The sequence below is a fragment of the Carcharodon carcharias genome, chromosome 17 (assembly GCF_017639515.1).
Source record: "Carcharodon carcharias isolate sCarCar2 chromosome 17, sCarCar2.pri, whole genome shotgun sequence".
NCBI classification, from domain to species: Eukaryota; Metazoa; Chordata; class Chondrichthyes; order Lamniformes; family Lamnidae; genus Carcharodon; species Carcharodon carcharias.
Window position 1 is genome coordinate 56,342,384 of NC_054483.1, and position 18,905 is coordinate 56,361,288.

Genomic DNA, 18,905 nt, shown 5'->3' on the forward strand with positions numbered 1-18,905 from the left:
TTCGTAGATTGCTTTTTAGATTGCTGCTCCAAAGTTATCACTCCCAGGTCTCCTTCCACCTCGTCCATCTCTGGTTCAGCTCAATTTAGTGAGCAAATTTATCTTCCATTGTTCCATCAATTTTGTTCTCCTCATTAAATTCTAAGCACCATACTTCTGCTTACAAATTTTGTCTAAGATCTGTAATCCCTTCGCTGCCTCTTCAGGTTCAACAGCTCCCTAACTAGTCTAGAATCATTTCTGAATTTGACCAAATTATATTGTGCTTTGGAATATATATATATTATTATATATATATTTGACCTTTCCATTATCTACAAGGCACAAGTCAGGAAGGAATGTGACGGAATACTCCCCATTTGTCCTGATGAGTGTAATTCTAACAATCTCAAGAATCTTGACACCATAGATAAAGCAGCCTGCTTGATTGGCACCCCATCCATATCCTTAAACATTCACTCCCTCCACCATCAGCATTACATGGATGCAGAGTGTAACATCCACAGGACGCACTGCAACAACTTGGCAAGGCTTCTTCATTAGCAACTCTCAAATTTGCAACCTCTGCCACTGAGAAGGACAAGGGCAGCAGGTGCATGGGAACACCACCACCTGCAAACTATCCTCAAAGTCACAGACCATCCTAACTTGGAACTAAATCATTGTTCCTTCATCATTGCTGCATCAAATTCTTGGAATTTCCTACCTAACAGAACTGTAGTGTAGCTACCTCACAAGATCTGCAGCAACTCATGGCTTCGGCTCACCAGCACCTTCTCAAGGGAAGTTAGGGATGGGCAATAAATGCTTACCTTTCAGGGACACCCGCGTCTCATGATTGATTAAAAAAGCTACTCTAACTAGTACCTGCCTGCTCCTTTATTTTTTTGATTAATTTCTCATGCAATAATTGCCATTTTGAAAGTGCAATGTATATTGTAGGAATGATAATAAAAGAGGAAAGTCATGTGGCTGACAGAATACTGGTAATGTTACTGGGCAAGTAATCCAGCATTACTGGACTAATGCTTCAGAAGCAGGATCCCATCATGGCAGTTGGTGAACTTTACATTCAATTAGCTAACCTGGAATAACATTAATGATGTTCATGAAACGACTGGTTGTAATAATGTCATTCAGGTAAGGAAATCTGTCGTCCTTACCTGGTCTGGCCTGCTTGTCACTCCAGATCCACAGTAATGTGGTTGACTCTTAACTGCCCTCTGAACTGGCCTAGAAGGCATTCAGTTGCAAGCAGCTCACCTGCATCTGCTTAGGGGCAAACTGTTGAAGAAGGTTGAGTTTTAGAGAAGATATGACAGAAATTAAAAAGCTGTAAGAAAGCGACAGTGCTTTCAAGGGAAATAATAGGAAGAGCCATAATCCAAGTTAGTTTACCTCTGTCATTTCATTAGGTTTCAATTAAACAAGATGCCGATGATTTTACCTGCTATATAATCAAACAAATGCTGATGTATTGTAAAGTTAAAAATATTGCAATATTGTAATATCTTTTTAATTGCTCAAAAAAGCTGGATTGATATTAGTGTTGTACAATGGTTTAAATGAAAACATAAATAGAAAAAACATCGTCATTGAGGATGACTGCAATGCAACCATACATATTCATTAATTATTTAATGCTGCAGATACCTAAACCAATGTACTAATTAACTTTTAGACAGCTGCTGTTTCAATGCAAGACCGATCAACAAATCCGACTCTCATTGTTTCAGCTCATCAGTCATATTCTTTTACAACTTATGGTCAAATTAGTTAGTAATCTTGGCCAATCAATAATGATTTTCCCATTTCCTCTTCAGTCATCTCTAACCAATGTAGCCTTTTATATTCGGCTCTTTTTATCTGTATTGTTTAATGATATTATCCAGGATTAATTATTTTTTAAATGTATGCCAGCATCCCATTCAATTTATGTGACTCGGTAGATATTTTGCTGCATGGGTTAACATTAAATTATATTCTAAGATGCTTAAATGTTTTCTGTCATGTTCTTGTAATATTCCATTACAGAAAATGCAAAGTCATGATGGTGCTTGTATTCAACAAAAATCTGTAGATATTTTGTGTGTTTCTAACACTTTTGTTTGTGAAGTTAATTTGGACCCACTGTAATTGAAAATTGCCTTGAATTCACTCATTTAAGTGTTAGCTGCAATTTAATTTTAACTCAGCACATTAATGAAGTTTGACATGCGATAGATACAATACTACCATTGATAGGCAACTTGCTATTATCGGTGGTGAGCTGGCTGGCAGTTCTGGTGTGTATTCCAAAGGAGATTGCACTTCTTGCTGCTTGCCCTCTGACGTGAATGTAAAAGATCCCATGGCCCTATTTGAAGAAGGGGAGATGAATTCTCTCCAGTGCCTTGGCCAATATTTGTCCCTGAACCAGCATCATTAAACAACTGACTATGTTGTTGTTTGTTGGAGAGTGCTGCATGCAAATGGGCTGGCATACCTACATTATAACAGTAAGATAAAAGCAAAAAACTGTGGATGCTGGAAATCCAAAACAAAAATAAAAATACCTGGAGAAACTCAGCAGGTCTGGCAGCATCTGTCGAGAGGAACGTGGACTCGAAATGTTAACTGTATTCTTCTCCACAGATGCTGCCAGACCTGCTGAGTTTTTCCAGGTATTTTTATTTTTGTTTTACATTATAACAGTGATTGGTTTGGAGGTACTTAAGTGCCTGCTTTTAGATGTGCTGAGATCATGAGAAGCATTATATAAAATGCAAGTTCTTGTTTTTTCTTAAAGCAAAGTTGTCTTTTTAATAGTGGTGTTTGAAATGTTGGGATGCAGCAAATGAGTAATTTAAGACATGATATGCAGCAGGTGTAGCACAGTTGTGAGGAAAATGGTGACTTTTGAAATATGGACCTGAATTTTTGCTGAGTCATGATAAGATGGGAAATGGTGGGCCGGACCTAGATGCGGAAGTCCAACTTCATTTCCGGCTGATCCCATTTATGCCAGCCAGGGAAGGGGACAGGGCATGAATCGCACAGGTGGGAAACCCAAACTCAGCAGGGCCATGTGATTTGACTCCTGAGTACAAACACACCCAATTTTTGTTGCTCTAACAGCCTTAACCTGCAGTGTGGGAACCACAATTTTATGAAGGGGGCATAAATGTTTCTGAGGGATGGAATCAAGTTCTGTTTAAGTGTCATGAATTCCAAGCTCATTAAAATTTTAAAAAAGCTTGCAGCTTTCACTGAGAGCTTAAAAAAAAGACACCCACTGCTGGAGTACATTGAATGGCAGGACATCTGGTATAGCTTAGAATGAGTCTTTAGCCATCTGTTTTTGCAAATCCAATAAGCTCCATTGTATACATTTCCCAAGGCTTTTTATTATAGATGAGCCTGTTATGAACGCTTGGCTCAGTTTCAAAATATCTGGAACCACTTATCTCAGCAGGGGGCTGCATAGACATTTTGATTTGCAGTTTAAAGAAGTTATTAAAGGATTATCTATTGTCAGCATGGTTAGTGAAATAGATGTTTTTTTCTGACAACATTAACCACTTGTGGGGATTTATATTTTTGAATGAGTTTTATGAATGAGAGATTTTTCAGTATCAAGTGTATTTGAGTATTAGAGTATTGATATTAGATCTTTAGATGTTTTTTTCATCTCTACATGGCTCCTGTGGTCTGCCAATAGTGGACACTGTGTGTGTGACCACAAAGGATTTGGGGGGGGTGCATGGAGGGGGCATAGGAGTATTGCAGTGCATGAGGGATGTGACAGGGCATGGGAGTGGCATGGAGGTGGAATGGGGTTATGGGGCATGGAAGCGGCATGGAGAATATGAGGGGACAGGGGTTGGGGAAAGGGGTAAGCATTGAGGGTTTGACGGCCTGACACTCATCATTAATCACTGGGCCAAAGTCCCAATAAATTGAGTTGGGTGTTCTAACCTGCTGGCTAGGCCATCCACCCACCTCTGTTGCCACTTTGGGCCTCTGTCCGGAGACGGCGAGCCCAAATCCATCCTATCCCACTTTCTTGACATGAAAATATCACAAGCAAGGGGGATTTAAAGAAGATGGGTCTGCTGGGTTTGGAAGTTTCCCAACTCGACAAAGAATAGTCAGGTAAACAAGTCAATTTTCAGTGTGATCAAGAGAACCCAATTTCTCAGTGTTTCCTTGTACAGTACAGCTACACTGATGATCATAGCAACATTCAAAATAAATGATCAAAACTTAAGCAAACGCTGACACTGTGTGCTTGCATTTCAGTAACTGGACAGTAACAGAATGGGTATAAGTCAGTAATTGGTCCAACCAAATTTAGTGGTTTTGAATGATAGAAAGAGATGTAAAAAGGGGATACAAACAGAGAGGAAGTGTAGAAAACTTGAAAAGAGACACTCGGAGGACTGAGCCAAGTTGGAGGCCAGAGGGTATAGTCAAGAGATGCTCAAAGGGCAAGATCCAGGGGGACAGGTCAGATCGCACAAATCTCTTTCTGTCGTCGCAACTTCTATCCAGGGCATAATGGGGTTATCATATTTTATCATTCTCTCTCGTGTGCTTAGAACCGTGGCTAAGATGCTGTATTGTATCAAGTCTTACATGTGCTAAAGCTCAATCACTGCCATCAAGACAGCTCAACATCAAATCATTTGGATACTAGCCTTTATCAAAACCTAATATAGTAATGCAATCAAACATGCCTCCAAAACTAATCCGGCAAAGTGACTAATTGCAGGTGCCCCTTTAAATCATGCTGTAACTGGTCATTTCAAGCATGTCTCATTCATGTTGGTCCAGCATTGCATCTCCCTCTCAACATGCACATGCTGTCCTAAAGCCAAATGGCATTTGGGCCTTATTCACCTCATTGCATCCTGATTTGTACGCTCTAATGAGACTTTTACCTGTTTACAGCATTGGCCAAATCAAAAATGTCTATTTTTTCCCCAGTTATGTTCTTGCTACTATCCCTATTCTTGCTGAAAACAAACTGGTAGAAAGACCAAAACTGGAGCTCTGATATTTTCTAAAATCGATCTAAACATAATCTTATTTCTTAACATCATTTTATTTCTTAACCGTCCATTGTGCGTTTGTCATAGGAATATATATAAGTTGGATCCATTTTGCTTCTGCCCCATCTAACTTTCCTGGGAGAGAAAATAGCAAATATAAATCCTTTATTCAAAAAGGGTGGGAGAGACAGAAAGCAGGTAACTATGGGCCAGTCGGCTTAACATCTGTCATAGGGAAAATGTTGGAAGCTATTATTAAATATGTTATATCAGGGCATTTAGAAAAATCCAAGGCAACCAGTCAGAGTCAATGTGGTTTTGTAAAAGGGAAATCATGTTTAACCAATTTATTGGAGTTCTTTAAAGGAGCCACTTGCTCTGGATAAAGGGGAACCGGTGGATGTACTGTATTTAGATTTCCAGAAGGCATTTGATGAAGTGCCACATAAAATGTTATTGCAGAAAATAAAAGTCCATAGTGTAGGGGGTAACATATTGGCATGGATGGAAGATTGGTTAGCTAACAGGAAGCAAGAGTTGGCATGAATGGGTCTTTTTCTGGTTGACAGCATGTGACGAGTGGTGTACTGGGATCAGTGCTGGGGCCTCAACTTTTTACAATTTATAGCAATGACTTGGATGAAAAGACTGAAGGAATAGTTGCTAAACTTTCTGACGACAAAAAAATTACGTAGGAAAGTAAATTGTGAAGAGTACGTAAGAAAGCTACAAAGTGACATAGATAGGTTAAGTGAGTAAGCAAAGATCTAGCAAATGGAGTATAATGTGGTCAAAAGTGAAATCGATCATTTTGGCAGGAAGAACAAAAAAGAAGCTTATTTTCTAAATTGTGAGAGATTGCAGAGCTCTGAGATTCTGGGTGCCCTTGTGCATGAATCACAAAAGGTTAGCATGCGAGTACAGCAAGTAATTAGAACAGCTAATAGAATGTTATCATTTATTGTGAGGGGAATTGATTACAAAAGTAGGGAGGTTATGCTTCAGTTGTATAAGGCATTGGTGAGACTATATCTGGAGTATTGAGGACAGTACTGGCCTCCCTATTTAAAGAAATATGTAAATGCATTAGAAGCAGTTCAGAGAAAGTTTAGTAGACTAATACCAGCTTTACATCTTAGTCTTCAGGCAAGGGAGAACCCTGCTCCACTGTACTTCCTTCATCTGGAATTTTGGCCCAATTGTATTGTCCTTAATTTTCAAACTTCTGAGACTTGGGACTGGATTTTTGTCTTCGGTTCAGGAACTGAGAGTCGGGTCATTTAAGTTGCAATCATATTGAAGGTTATTTCATGTCAGATGTGAGAGTTCCGGAATGAGGGGGCGAACATCAGGAATGGTGGTGTAGGGTTTGGGCCACCATTAAAAATGATGCAGGAGATCTGTTAGAGCACAATAGATTAAGGAAAGGGCTTTCATCAAAAATAATTTTAAAAATATTATTTTTCCTCACTGCACCATGTAGCATCTCTTGTTAGACAAGTAAGGCAATCTTAGGTGCAAGCTTCATTGTAGTCTATTACTAGTATTTCTGTATGGCACAGGATGAAGAAAGAAAATATTTGTGATGATATGATACCTTTGACATCTTCAGGGGATCACAAAGTACTTCTCAGCCAATTAATTTACCTTATTGAAGGATAGTCACTGTTATTATTCAGGCAAATGCATAGCCAGTTTGTGCACAGAAATGTCTTACAGACAGAAAATTAGTAACCAGGTAATGTGTTTGTGTTTTGTTCACTTTGACAATTATTCAGTTTCAGCTACTCCCATTGAATGCATGCAATCAGCATGAAGGTAAGGGCACCAAGAGAACTCTGCTCTATTATTGTGGGATATCTTATGTTGTGGGATATCTTATTTTGAACTCTGATAATATAGTACCTCCTGTTGCATTATTTTGTTTTTCTTTAGCCCCTCTGTAAAGTGAAATATGCCACGGGGTCATGTAATGCTCTAATTAGCAGACTGTTCAAGGCTGATTGCATGCATTCAATGGGAGTAGCTGTAACTGAATAATTGTCGAAACTGAGATCCAGTGCTGCAGCTACTGGGACATCTGTTAGAGAACTTTATCATTCTAAATGAATATTTAGTAATAAATGCGTACCAAACCTCCATCACAACAGGAAAATCCTCCATGGAGAATAAGAACAGAAATAGAAATGGTAATGTATGGTGTGAACTGAATGTAAAATATAGAAACCATTACAGAGATGATGCTTTCTGCATTTGCAAACAGTTTTTCGTAATATTTAGGAATGGGAACTTCTGTTTTGACAATGTTATTGTTGCAAGGTTGACTGATGTTTTAGAAACGCATGTGGACATCTTTCACAATTGATATGGAAATGTATTTGTAACTATTATATCGGAAAATCTCTCATTATTGTTGCTCAAAACGTAGCACATGAGAAATAAGGTATCAGCAACGCATATTAAAGTCATTCTATTTCTGTTATTTTAGAGGCTTGAACATATTGTCCAGGCTGACACTTCAGTGCAGTACTGAGGGAGTGCTGCACTGTTTGAGTTGGCATATTTTGGATGAGAAGTTAAACTTTGGCTCCATCTTTCCTGGTAAACAGGGAAGTACTGTAGGCCAACCAGCACAGGAATGGCGGGTGCATGAGACTTGGTATGAGTTAGGATACCAGCAGCAGAGTTTTGGATGAGCTCAATTTATGGATATCTAAACTACTTTGGCATAGTTAGTTTATGTAGCAGGATAAGCTCCACGATTACTTCTGTAGTTGAACTAATTAATATTTTTTCATAATAAATGGATTTTGAACAAACTGACAGAAAAAGTATTTTTTTCTCTGTTTTGCTATGGGGTGAACTGCAGCTCAATTATACTGTTCTAAACAAAACTTTCATTAATCTGCAGGACATTGTCACCATCATTACTTTTTAAAAGCTTATAAAGTGATTCACATTTTAAACTCAGCTGCCAACTAGTATACAAAATTACTACTGCTACAGATTTGAAGCATTTTAGCACTTAAGCAAACTAGATTCTGTTAAATCTAATTTACTGACCAGTCAGTCCCTAGACATCACTAATAGGATATGATTTTCTGTCTTTGAACCAGGCGGAACAAGACAACAGACACCCACTGCCAGCTTTTGCCAATTTGCACATAGAAGTTCTAGATGAAAACAACCAAGCCCCCTACTTTGAACAAACTACCTACCAGGGCTTCATCATTGAGTCTGCTCCAGTGGGAACAACTGTTTCAGACAGTCGGAATTTAACAGCACCATTAAGAATTGTAGCCCTGGATAATGACGTGGAGGAGGTAAGTGCTGCTGATGGTTCTAAGTGCATATTCCATAATAAGGACTTCAAACAAAAGAGATACCTAATTTTTGAAAAAATACAAATTGTCACTAAATCCGTAGCAACATTTGCTTCACTTTCATTTTTAATTGTTGTCCATGAGATTTGAAAGGTGAACAGTCTTGTTAGCCTCCAAGCACTGCAGAACCTATTCCATTTGTAACACTTTTTGATGGTTAGATGATGATGAGGATATTTTAATCTCATCCTCATGGAATCAGTTTTTCATTTGTGTGAATCTTCTTTTGTCACCATCAGGTGCTACTCCTGTATGTTTTATTATTGTTGTGTGTGTGTGTGTTTGTGTATGTGTGTGTTTGTGTGTGGGGGTGGTGGTATTTTATCTGTTGCATGTTTTTGCTTCTTGTCAAGTAGATTTTTAAAAAATATCTCTGATAGTGAAATTATTAGGTTTACAGTTTTGTTTTAATTTATGTTACACTAAATTTCATCCAACACCTACCCTTCCCCCAACAACCCCCACCCACCCTCTACACAAATTGCATGAATCTGTAGTATGTATGCATATGTCTGCCCTGGTAAGTTGCTGACATTGTAAGACCTTGCTCTTTAATTAAATAATAATGGATGACCATTGTTCTGGAGCAGACAACTAAGGACAGGCAGGTTAATTTGACAAATGAAATCCAGGGTCAAGCTTTTTCAGCTAAGTTTTTTCCCTGGGTCATGACAGATAGTAATTGTTTTTTTTAAGTGTTTGATTGTAATTCCAGCTACTGTTCAATCACATTTTTCAAAATCCTACTTTCTAATAGGCAGAACATTGTATGATAGCTCAATTGAGGATAATCATGATTGATTGAGAAAACGCTTGCTGAATACTTATCAGATGATGGAATGTTAACATCAGTCGAGACTTACTGGCTGTTCTTATTGGTTGTGAAAATGGTCACATATTAAATCGAAACAATGATGTGGATTCTTGATAAGAGAATCTGGCCTTCATGACTGCCATCTTAATACAGGTTTCCTGTTGGATAGCTGACCTATTTTACATGTTACCAATTGGAAAACTGAATTTATCCAACAACTTTTTTTTCAGCATGTCAGCATTTTATGCAATTTAATTAAAATGCTGTAAACGTTGGTGGGGCCTAAATTTTCTAGCCCCCAAAATCAGATACAGGGATCGCGAAGTGCACTTAGCGTGCCCTTGTTGAGCGCAACTCAGGCAGAATGTGAAATCTGTGCTGCCTACAGTTTTACATGATTGTACTCTGCAGCCATTGCAAGGTGTGCTGTTAGCTGGGACATGAGTCAGGGTCCGGTACCCTGAGTGGCTAATGCCAGTAAAAGTGAGCCCGTGCTGGTGAAGCTAGCTTGCACTTCTTAAAGGGAAGCGTGTTATGGCTGGAGCAACGGCTAAGAGTAATTTGTGGGCTGAATCTGAGCTGGAAAAGACAGAAACATGGCAAAACATGGGAAAGAACAGGCTCCAAGGATTTCCAGTGCTGCACCACTGGAATGGGAGCTTGATGTAAAAGGTGCAAAGGAGGAGAAATGTCTTGCAAGCACAGGAGGCCGTCCAGATACATGCTTAGAAGGCAGTGGGAACAGTTTCCAATGGAGGTCGCAGAAACACAGAGCTGCCTCAGGGAGATTAATTTAAGAATAAAACATGATAAAAAAGAGAAAAAAAATACTCAGCTTTGTCCCCTCTGTGACAGTGTCACATGAGCTAGGACTTGTTTATTTTAATAAAAATTTTAATTTAATTTATAAAGCCTTCATGAAACCTCATCCCACCCATTGTTGAGGATTCATGAGAAAAGCAAAGGCCACCTGGGCTCTTCGCCTGTCCGCCAACCTTAAGGTTGGACGGGCAGCCCAGACAATCAGTTCAATTAGTTGATAAATGGCCTTAATAGGCCTTTGACAGTTTGGCAGGTGCGCAGCCGACCAAGCTGAAGGCTGGAATGACATGAGGTGACTTCGGGACCCATGCGTGCAGGGCCCACCCCCACATGCTGACCAGAAGATTCTGCCCATAGAAACTAGGAGCAGGAGTAGGCTACTTGGCACTTTGGGCCTGCTCCACCATTCAATATGATCATGGCTGATCCTCTATCTCAACGCCATATTCCTACTTTCTCTCTATAGCCCTTGTTGCTGCTAATACCCAAAAAATGATAAATTTCTTTCTTGAATATACTCAGTGACCCAGCCTCCACAGCCTTCTGTGCTAGAGAATTCCACAGGTTGACCACCCTCTGAGTGAATAAATTTTTCCTCATCTCAGTCCTAAATGACCTGCCCCTGAGACTGTGGCCCCTGGTGCTAGACTCCCTAACCAGGGGAAACATCCTCCCTGTATCTAGTCTGTCTAGTCCTGTTAGAATTTTATACGTTTCAATCAGATCCCCTTTCATTCTTCTAAACTTTAGTGAATACAAGCACAGTCGAATCAATCTCGCCTCATATGACAGTCTGCCATCCCCAGTATCAGCCTAGTGAACCTTTGCTGCACTCCCTCTATTGCAAGTATATCCTTTTTTAGGTAGGGAGACCAAAACTGCACACAATATGCCAGGTGTGGTCTCAACAAGGCCCTGCACAACTGCTGTAAGACATCCCTACTTCTGAACTCAAATCCTCTTGCAACCAAGGCAAACATACCATTTGCCTTCCTAACTGATTGCTGCACCTACCTATTTACTTTCATTGCCATTGTACATCCACATTTCCCAATATAATCACCATTTAAATAATACTCTGCCTTTCTGTTCTTCACACCGAAGCATATAACTTCCCATTTATCCATGTTATACTGCATCGGCCATGTGTTTGCCCACACAAACAACTTGTCCAAATCGCCCTGAAGCCTCCTTGCATCCTCCTCACAGCTCATAACCCTGCTCAGTTTTGTGTAGTCAGCAAACGTGGAAATATTGCATCTAGTTTCCTCATTTAAGTCATTTATATATATCTGAATAGCTGGGGCCCAAGCACTGATCCCTGCGGTACACCACTAGTCACTGCCTGCCAACTGGAAAAAGATCCATTTATTCCCAATCTCTGTTTCCAGTCTGTCAACCAGTTCTCAACGCATGCCAGTATATTATCCCTGATCCCATGTGCTTTAATTTTGCACTAGCCTCTTATGTGGGACCTTATCAAAAGCCTTCTTGAAATCCAAATACACCACATCCACTGGTTCTCCCTTATCTATTCTACTAGTTACATCCTCAAAAAACTCCAATAGATTAGTTAAGCATGATTTCCCTTTCATAAACCCATGCTGACTTTGTCTAATCCTGTTAATGCTTTCCAAGTGTTCTGTTACCATGTCTTTTATAATAGATCCTAGTGTTTCCCTATTACTGATGTTAGACTAACTGGTCTGTAATTGCCTGTTTTTTCTCTCCCTCCTTTTTTAAATAGCATGGTTACAGTTGCCACCCTCCAATCTGTAGGAACTGCTCCAGAGTCTATAGGATTTTGGAAGACGACAACCAATGCATTCAATATTTCTAGGGCCACTTTAATATTCTGGGATGTAGATTATCAGGCCCTGGGGATTTTTCAGCCTTTAACCCCATTAATTTCTCTAGCACCATTTTTTAACTAATACTGATTTTCTTCAATTCCTCCCTCTCACCAGACCCTTGGTTCCCTAACATTTCTGGGAAATTACTTGTGTCCTGTTTTGTGAAGACAGAACCAAAATATGTGTTCAATTCTTTGGCCATTTCTTTGCTCCCCACTATAATTTCCTCTGTTTCTGACTGTAAGGGACCTACATTTGTCTTTGCTAATCTTTTTCTCTTCACATATTTATAGAAGCTTTTACAGTCAGTTTTTATGTTTTCCATCATACTCCATTTTCCCCTTCTTGATCAATCTTTTTGTCCACTTTTGCTGAATTCTAAACTGCTCCCAATCCTCAGGTTTGCTGATTTTTCTGCCAATTTTATATGTCGCCTCTTTGGATCCAATACTATCCCTAATTAATCTTCTAAGCCATGGTTGAGCCACCTTTCCTGTTTTACTTTTGTGCCAGACAGGAATGAGTTAATAATTGTTGTAATTCATGCATACATTCCTTAAATATTAGCCATTGTCTATCCACCGTCAACCCTTTTAGTAAAATTCCCCACCCATCATTGCCAGCACACGCCTCTTTACTCTCGTAGTTTCATTTATTTAGATTCAAGTCGAAAGTTTTGGATTCAACTTCTTCACTCTTCATCTTAATGAACAATTCTATCATTTTATGGTCGCTGTTCACCAAGGGACCCCACACAACAAGATTGTTAATTAATTATTTCTCATTGCACAATACCCAGTCTGGGATAGCCTGCTCTCTATTTGATTTCTCAATGTATTGGTCTAAAAAAACCCATCATGTGCACACTCCAGGAATTCCTCCTCCACAGTATTATTGCTAGTTTGGTTTGTCCAATCTATATGTAGATTAAAGTCACCCATGATTACAATTGTACCCTCATTGCATGCGTCTCTAATTTCCTGTTTAATGCTTTCCCTTATAACTTTGTTACTGTTTAGGGGCCTATAGACAACTGCTCAATTTACTACATTCCTATCATTCACCTATCATCAATCTCCATTAATCAGGATTCAAATTTGGCATTCATGGGCTATACCTCATATACTCAGCAATATTGCAAACCTTACACCCACATCTTGCAGTTTGCACACACTGCCAGCTATTCAACGATGACAGCCACATCAGCTAATCATGTTGCATGACACTCACCAACACTTCTCTCTCCCTTGCAGAGGAAGGTGGCGCACAGCTGGAAGCAGCAAGTGCTAACTGAGGAGAACATACCTGCCTGCATGTCCTGACCTTGATGAAGGAGATGGTGCTGGCCATTATTGGGCTGCCCATTGCTGAGGTAGTGGTCAGCGGTGGTGCTGAAACCATTGAAGCTGACTTTGTCCTCACACCTAATCATCTTTTTCACATCTTACCTCTCCCTCACCTCACATTCTCTTCCCATTTACAAGCTACAGATGGTGTAAGCATACACGCCTTACTGATCCCTCTCTGCTCACCACAATCTTAACTTGGTGCCTTTCTCCTTTCGGATATCCAAGAGGTGCTGCCATACAAGCTCAGATCACTGTCATGCGGCTAAGGATTTCAGTGCTCAAAGCAGCTGGCAGGTTGCCTCAGAGCCCAGCAATTTGTCTTCAGTAGATTACTAGAATTGCTGAGGCACTGCCCTGGGAAGGCTGCTGTTTTAATGGAGCAGGCACTGATATCCTCACAGGAAGGAAAAATTATGCTCCTATCCCTTCATCAGCATTGTTGCTGTTGCTCAGTCGGCCCAGATTGCTGTCACCCATATTGAGATGGTTCAATCCAAAACTGAGCCTTTTAGGCCCTAAGGTGCTTCAGGTCATCCTACAAGACAATTTAAAGTCTACTCCACTGAAAGTTAGCAGCCTTCTTTTATGTTTTCATAATGATATAACGACATCAATTACACATAAGGATTGCGTAAACAGGTTATTGGTTCATTTATTGAAACTAGGCACCTGAGAACATTTATACAAAGGTAGAAAGCTTGAAGACATCAGCAGCAGGGCTGTGTGTGCACTGTTCTGCTCACAGGCCAAAGTGAAACTGAGGCTGGATGACCTGCAACACTTCCCTTCTAGTAATGGTATGCTGGAATCCCTTAAGGTCATATTGCACCATTGCCCTTTCTTTTTAAAGATACTTTCCTCCCTTTCTAAAGTAGTATAACTATTTACAATACATATTCATGTTTAATTACCATTACATAAGTGTATAGAACTGATGAATCTATGAGTCTCTAAAGTGTAGAGATAATCTGCTGGTACACCCAGATCTTGTAATGGTAACCTTGTCTGGAGGTGTCTTTAATTGCTTAAATTGATCTGTGGGATTGTCAGCCTTGGATGTTGTTTCTGGTTTCATTCTGGATCTTGTCCTAGATACAATAGGACTGCACGGTGTCTGAGGAACTGGAATGGACCTGATTTGTCCTTGGTTACACTTCACCATAAGACTTTTGTGTGTAATAACTTCATAGGACCAGTGGGGTTCAGCGTCCAGTGGGGTTCCACAGGGATCGGTGTTGGGTCCCTTGCTGTTTGTGGTATATATAAACAATTTAGACTTGAATGTAGAAGAGTTGATCAGTAAGTTCGCAGATGACACGAAAACTGGTGGGGTGGTATATAGTGAGGAGGATAACCTTAGATTACTTGAGGATATAGACAAACTGGTCAGATGGGCTGATCAGTGGCAAATGGAATTTAATCCAGATAAGTGTGAGATGCACTTGGGCAGGACAAACAAAGCACGGGAATACACAATGAATGGTTGGATTCTGAGAAGTATCGAGGATCAGAGGGATCTTGGTTTGCATGTCCACCGATCTCTTAAGGTAGCAGGGCAGGTAGATAAGGTGGTTAAGAAGGCATATGGGATACTTGTCTTTATTAGCCGAGGCATTGAATGTAAGAGCAGGGAGGTTATGCTGGAACTGTGTAAAACGCGGGTTAAGCCACACCTAGAGTATTGTGTGCAGTTCTGGAATCTGCGTTATAGGAAGGATGTGATTGCACTAGAGAGTGCAGAGGAGATTTACCAGGATGTTGCCTAGGCTGGAGAGTTTTAGTTATGAGGAAAGATTGTATAGACTGGGGTTATTTTCGGAGCAGAGGAGATTGAGGGGGACATGACTGAGGTGTGTAACGTTATGAGGGGCATAGATAGGGTAGACAGGAAGGAATTTTTCCCCTTGGTGGAGGGATCAATAGCCAGGGGGCATAGATTTAAGGTAAGGGGCATGAGGTTCAGGGGGGAAATGAGGAAGAATTTTTTTCACCCAGAGGGTGGTGGGAAACTGGAACTCACTGCCTGAAAGGGTGGTAGAGGCAAAAATCCTCGTAACATTTAAGAAATATTTGGATGTGCATTTGTGATGCCATGGCATACAAGGCTATGGGCCTAGTACTGGAAAATGGGATTAGAATAGTTAGGTCCTTGTTTGACCAGCATAGACTCGTTGGGCCGAAGGGCCTTTTTCTGTGCTGGAGACCTCTATGAGTCTATGACCTTGGTTCTGAACAAATCCTTGTCACCTCGACTTAAGTTGCACTTAAAGGCGTCGCTCCCAGATGTGACATTGCAATGTGTGGATCTTGCTTGATCTGTATAAATTTGAGAGTTAGGGATTTCACCATATGAATCGTTCGTTCAGTTAGGCCATTAGATCTAGATAAATGAGGGAAAGAAGTAGTGTGATCGATACTCCAGTTCTCACACATATCCTGATATGGATTACCAATAAATTGCAGACTGTTATATGTAATGATTTATCTAGGCACACCAAATAATTGAAAATAGCACTTAGAGTGTGCCAACAATTGTGCTTGATGTATTGTGCAATTGTCAAATAATGGGGTAATTGGCAAAGTAGTCGACGATGACAATGAAGTCAGTGCCATGGACATGAAAGAGGTCAGATGCGATTTTGGATCATGGATGGGTAGGAACTTCATGTGGAATCGATGGCGCTTTGTGCTGACTTGGCATATGCTCTTGACAGGCCTCGCACTTCTTGACGATGACTTAAATGTCATTGTTCATACCCAGTCAATAGGCTGTCTCTCTTATGAGTCTTATCATCCAATCTATGTCCATGTGTGAGTGATGAGGTTGTTGAAGAGTATCAGGATGCAAAGATTACGGTATGATGACCTGCCTGCCTTTAAAAATGACTCACTGGGAGATACCTAGCTCAGCCCAATGAGGCCAGAATGGTCTCACGTGTTTGTGGCCATGCTGTATTGAATCAGTCTGTTACTTGATTATGGTTTTCTACAGTTTCTGTTGCGTGCAATCTTTTGCCGTTTCTTCTTGCAGCTGTTGGCATTTGCATTGCGCAAAATGTACCAGATCAATTTGGAGAACGTCTTCAAGTTCAATGTCAATGAAGTCAACTTGTAGATCTAAGGATGTATCTTCTGTTTTTGCAGGGTTAGGCAATCTGCTAATGTGATCATCAAGTTACCTGTCTTGTATGTCTCAGAGACATCACCTTGAATCTTTATCAAGAGGCATTGCAATCTAGGCAGTGCATTAGTCAATGGCTTTCATCAGATCAACTCCAGTGGCTTGTGGTCAGTCGGTCTTGACCATTAATCTTTTACCAAATAGATATGTATAAAAACGCATGAGTCCAAACACTAAAGCTAATGTTTCATGCTCAATGTTGGAGCAGTTGGATTGTGGTACAGACCGAGATTTTGAAGCAAATGCAATCAGTTTGCCTTTTTGTAGTATGCATACTCCCAGACCTTTCTGTGAGACATCTATCTGCAGGGTAGTTGTCTCTCTAGGATTGCAAAATTACAATGTCAATGCTTCTGATAATGACTGTTTCAGTGCTTTGAAGAGGCCTTTGTGCCACAGGAAAGGCACATCTTTTCTCAACAATTCCCTTAGCGAGGACATTTTTTGAGCAAATTGGGAATGTATGGAGACAGGAAATTAAAGAGGCCTAGACATCTTCAAAGATCATCCTTATCTTGAGGAGTTTACGTGGCTTTAATATTGTCTATTTTTACATATGCCAGCACTGGAAGAAATAGAACCAAAGAAATTGATCGGCTTCACGGTCATGTCGCATTTCAGACTGTTGAACACCAATCCTTCATTACATGTCACATGCATTAATAACTGCAGATTATGGCCGTGTTCTTGTTTTGTTCTACCCACAACAGCTATGTCATCAGTGATGCAGATGCATCCTGGCACAGTGCTTGTTATGTGGTCCATTTGAGCTAACAAATAGCCCAAAAGGAAGGTATTGAAAGCGGTATCATCCAAATGAGGTAAAAAATGTGGTAAGCTCTTGAGACTTCTCCGCGAGATGTACTGACATTTAGCTATGCTTGACATCAAGTTTTGAAAAAAATGTTGCATCTGCAAACCTCAGATTTAACTCTTGCAATGTGGGTATTTTGGAAGGACAGTGTTTCAAAGCTGCGTTTAGTCATCGTGGATTGAGGCATACTATCAATGATCTGTTCATTATGACACATATAATTGAGCTGCACCAATTGGTGTGGTTTTGTACTCTTCTAGTGATATCATCCTTCTCTATTTTGTATAGTTTGGCCTTTACTTTGCCTTGTAAGTGGATGCTGCCCTTAGGTGGTGGATCCATTGACATGTGGATTCTTCTGGACGTGTAATGTCGCAGCTCCCTTGAAACTGTCAATTTTGTCGAAAAATTGTGGATATTTTTATGTTAGGTCATGAACTAAGGTGGTAGGAGTAGTTTCTGAGGTTGATCTGCCGTATGATGTCTGACTAATTCCATGGCTTGACACAAGCACATGGCATGCTGGTAGATCTACAGTCGCTGGGCATTTAGTCTCCATGATGTAGAACATCTGTGATGCCCAGGAGAATTGATTGTACTCGCACTGCAAGACAATGGATGTTTTACGCCACAAGTTCCACAGCAGCAGGTTTCGCCATAAACTTCCATGTTTGTGGATACATATCTTTTAGAATTCACTAGGTAATATGTTGGCACATGACCCTGTGTCAATCTTGGCCAGTAGTTAGTTACCAACTTTCTTAGGGCAGGTAATTAGAATCTTGGCAAACACTTTGGATGGCGTGACAGTATCTGTATTTTCCATGTGATTAACAGTGTGAAACATGTGTTCACCATTCTTCAACTCATTGAGCACATCATTGTCATTTTCTGGTTTGTCAGTCACCTCATGTATACGTTTCTTACAGGATACAGTGTGATGATCGTTCTGATTGCCTAAAGGTACCTGTTTGAGTACCACTTGTTTAGATCAGTTCAGGGCCCTTTGCATCTGCATCAGCCTTTGTCTGGTGCACTACCATTACCGATGACCGCTTCTGTCACATGCCTTACAGAATTGCTGGAAAGCTGGGCATTTCATCAGTGCACGCAGAAGGCCACACCATCCACAAGCTTTGCTGGGTTTGGGTGTTCTAGTAAGTGCATCAACAATTGGGGTTGTGCTTAGAAACTGTAAGCTTCGTCGACCTGCAAGGATCACTTCGTACTTAGGTTCATCCTTCAGGATCTCTTCGATGTTATATATTTTGGGCTTGTCTAGCAGATCTTTCTGGAATTTTTACACAGAAGTGGATGCAATCACCAACTCAACAATTCTGCCTGCTAGGTCTGCGTTTGAAAAATCACAGCATGTACCCTTTTCTCAGCATCTGCTGATGAAGTGGTCTATGGATTGTGCATTCTGTTGTCGAAATGACATAAACATTAGTCGATGAATACGTAAGTTTAACCTGATTCTGAACTGGTCTTCCAATGCACTCCATATCTTTTACAGGTCGTTTAGCTCTTCTTCTGTTAATCCTGACATGTTCAGCCTATGTAGACATTTATTCCCAATTGCTAGGTGAATTTTAAAGGTTTGCTTGTCTGGTTTAGACACACCTGAATCAAGAAACTTTAGCTCTGTGCACAGTT

At 40.3% G+C, this 18,905-nt stretch overlaps 1 protein-coding gene across 1 annotated transcript in view; it reads left to right on the plus strand.

Moving 5' to 3' along the window:
- pcdh15b (protocadherin-related 15b) overlaps positions 1–18,905 on the plus strand; it is a 1,048,074-nt gene that overhangs the window by 488,492 nt on the left and 540,677 nt on the right. Inside the window, exon 13 of the mRNA XM_041210329.1 lies at positions 8,150–8,356. Within this exon, the coding sequence (XP_041066263.1) occupies positions 8,150–8,356 (207 nt within the window). The remainder of the gene's footprint in view (positions 1–8,149; positions 8,357–18,905) is intronic.